Source organism: Cyprinodon variegatus, unplaced genomic scaffold (assembly GCF_000732505.1).
Source record: "Cyprinodon variegatus isolate N-32 unplaced genomic scaffold, C_variegatus-1.0 Scaffold11, whole genome shotgun sequence".
In the NCBI taxonomy this organism is placed as follows: Eukaryota; Metazoa; Chordata; class Actinopteri; order Cyprinodontiformes; family Cyprinodontidae; genus Cyprinodon; species Cyprinodon variegatus.
The window spans coordinates 2,442,267-2,445,472 of NW_015150464.1; the positions used below are offsets into that span (position 1 = coordinate 2,442,267).

General features: G+C 45.4%; 1 protein-coding gene across 1 annotated transcript in view; it reads left to right on the plus strand.

The window, feature by feature from the left end:
• mlh1 (mutL homolog 1) overlaps positions 1-2,918 on the plus strand; it is a 14,266-nt gene extending 11,348 nt beyond the window's left edge. The window contains exons 13-19 of the mRNA XM_015380028.1: positions 1,344-1,459; positions 1,761-1,869; positions 1,975-2,038; positions 2,116-2,280; positions 2,360-2,452; positions 2,521-2,631; positions 2,703-2,918. Coding sequence (XP_015235514.1) covers positions 1,344-1,459; positions 1,761-1,869; positions 1,975-2,038; positions 2,116-2,280; positions 2,360-2,452; positions 2,521-2,631; positions 2,703-2,858 — 814 coding nt within the window. The 3' untranslated portion in view covers positions 2,859-2,918. The remainder of the gene's footprint in view (positions 1-1,343; positions 1,460-1,760; positions 1,870-1,974; positions 2,039-2,115; positions 2,281-2,359; positions 2,453-2,520; positions 2,632-2,702) is intronic.
• Positions 2,919-3,206: the final 288 nt, after the last annotated feature.

The following is a 3,206-nucleotide window of genomic DNA, read 5'->3' on the forward strand; positions in this document are numbered from 1 at the left end:
GGTTGAATCACAGGATAGTTATCACTCTAACACTCATCTCCATCAAAATATTTATTTTATACCGAGGTACTTAAACTTTAATCAAATCCATTCAAAAGAAACTTCTTATTACAGGAATGAAAAGAGAGGCTGAGTTTGGGAGTAGAGAACAAGTTCATTCAAAAAAAGCAGTTTTGAATTATCCTTATCCCCGTTACAAAAATCTACAAATATATATTTATATATTTGTAGAGTAGGTTTAGAAAACCATGAAGTGGCTCAGAGCACCGAGGAGCATCCTGGGTTAGAAGTTAGGTGGGCGTGAAGGAGGCTCAGTGGTTACCGTGCACAAACAACGGAGGCCTTTAGTCGTCGACGCGGCCAATTCGGGTTTGATTTCGACCTGTGGTCCTTCGCCACATGTCTCTCTTCATCTCTCATACCTTTCCTGTCAGCCTACTGTCGAGAAAACGAGCCACTACACTGCAAAAGCCATCCTAAAACGAGTAGAAATATCCTTAAAATAAGTGTATTTACCCTTAATTTGAGCGGGTAAATGGGACGATCTGCCAATGGAATGACTGTATTTAGCCTTAAAATAAGATAATCAGATATTATGCGCCTGAAATAAGAGACAGCAGTTGTTTTTTTTCTTATTTTAAATGTAAATTATCTAATTCAAATGGCAAAGTATGTCACTTACCTGCTCAAGTCAAGAACAAATGCACTTAATTCAAGGAAGTTTTACAAAAAAAAAAATTAATCTGATTTTTTCTGCACCTGAACAGTAAACATTCTGACAGCTTCAACCGTTTCTGCTCAAAATGTTATTAAATGGACAGAAAAACAGCAGAAATTAATGACATAATCATCAATAGGAGCAGTTTTATTTAAAACACTCTCCACATGAATTTTACCCCTCCACCGTTTTCCCTTCCTTGTTTTTCGGGGGGTAAAAAAAAAACCTGACAGGTTTTGATCATGATGTTTGTGAGAGAGCGGCTCTAGGAAGAAGCAGCAAGTCGGATCAGGACAGGCGATGAATGATGAGTCGAGCGCAGGAGCAAGTCTGAACATCAACCTGAGGAAAATTTGTTGGCTGAGGGATCAGGAAGGAGAAAGTTGAACAGATTGTTGCTCATAAAGGACGTCTTTGTCCCGCTGGTTCCATCTGCTGTGGTTATTTATGGATTTCTGGGAAAACCAGGACTGGTTTTAGTGTTTTAATGGAACAGTTTTACCTCAGAGCGTGTAGCTCTCCTGCCCCCTAGTGGCTGAAATGTTGCTTTTAAGTCACTGCTCATCTGTTATGTTTTATTGTGGTTTTCTGTAGGAGTCAGTGTGTTTGTTTGTTTCTGTGCCAGGAAGCGACCGAGAGAGGATGACGAGATGACGGCGGCAGCTACGCCCAAGAGGCGGGTGATCAAACTGACCAGCGTCAGAGAGCTGAGGGCCGAGGTGACGGAGAACACGCACAAAGGTACGGCCTCTGCCGTCCTGCAGCGTTCTTGGATCACGTTCACCAGGCGTGCACAAACAGATCCCTCCTCAGGTCTCATTTTTTCCCCCTCCTCTGGTTCACCCCCCCTCCGGGGCACGGCCTGTTTACGCAACTCCTGCCTCCATCACATCCTGCCCTCACCGCAGAGAAGCAACCCAAACCCTCCTGTTGCCATGCCAACATAACTCCACCAAACAATACGGTTTGGTGCTGGTTATACTTCCTCTAAACGGAGGAAGGTAAAAGAAAAAAAATGGTTCCCGTTTGTTTTTCTCTGCAGGTTTGCAGGAAATGTTGCAGAAGCACTCCTTCGTCGGCTGCGTCAATCCGCAGTGGGCTTTGATCCAGCATCACACTAAGCTCTACCTGCTGAACGCCACCAAACTCAGGTCTGAACGCAGCAGAATCACTGTGTTTTTAACCATTTAGTGGTGAAAATCCCAATTAAATAGCATGCATCAGAACCAGCCATCTTCTTTCCTTCCTCTCTGCAGTCAGGAGCTTTTTTACCAGATTCTCATCTATGACTTTGGAAACTTTGGAGTCCTCAGACTGTCTGTAAGTAGAGCCGAATCTCAGCAGGTCTGCAATGAGCCGAGCGGCTTGTTAACCGATGGGAATCCTGTGCTTCTCAGACGCCGGCGCCTCTCTATGACCTGGCCATGCTGGCGCTGGACTCGGAGGAGAGCGGCTGGACGGAGGAGGACGGGCCCAAGGAGGGCCTGGCTCAGTACATCGTGGACTTCCTGAAGAAGAAAGCCGAGATGCTGGAGGACTACTTCTCCATGGAGATAGACCAGGTCAGGAGTGAGGGAGGTCTGTGTTTCTTTAAAGCTTCTCTTCCAGAAGGGATGAGTAACTAACGAGGTGTGAAAACAGGAAGGAAACCTAACAGGACTGCCTCTCCTCCTGGATAAATACACGCCTATAATGGAAGGCCTCCCCATGTTCATCCTCCGCCTTGCCACCGAGGTTAGAGCCCTGATTTCTCCTCTAGAGTTCAGGAAAAAAAGGCACTGATTGAAGGTTCCTGCATGCAGGTCAACTGGGACAATGAGAAGGAATGCTTCAGGGACTTCAGCAAGGAGTGCAGCGCCTTCTACTCCATCAGGAAGCAGTACGTCCTGGAGGCCGAGCCAGGAGAGGAGGCGGTAAGGAGGTCCGACGTTACCGGAACGAGAAAAACCTGCCTTCAGGTGTTTAATGTTTGCCTGTGTTCCAGGAGGCAGAGGGGAGCTCCTGGAGCTGGAAAGTGGAACACGTCCTCTTCAAAGCCTTCCGAACGCTCTTCAGTCCCCCGAAAACCTTCAGCGAGGACGGCAGCGTGCTGCAGATCGCCAACCTGCCCGACCTCTATAAAGTGTTCGAGAGGTGCTGAGACACCAAACGCCTCCAGAGCTGCTGTTTTATACGTGAATCACTTGTTCTGTAAATAAATTTGTACAAAAGAAAACTGAGAAAATGCTGATTTATGACACCAGAAATCCCAAAAACACGTCGACCATAAATGCCACACATTCAGAGTATTCATCCAGATCACATTTAAGAAAAAAAAAAGTTCAGTTTGACTCCAAGTTATCTGAATATTATACATAAAGGCCCTGATATAAACCAGACCCCACTCTTGGTAAATCCAAACAGTCCAATAATAGCATTTTTAAAGTGTTTTAACCACAGCATAAGGTTTGCTTTTATTTATTTAATATTTCCCATCAGATTCAGAGTA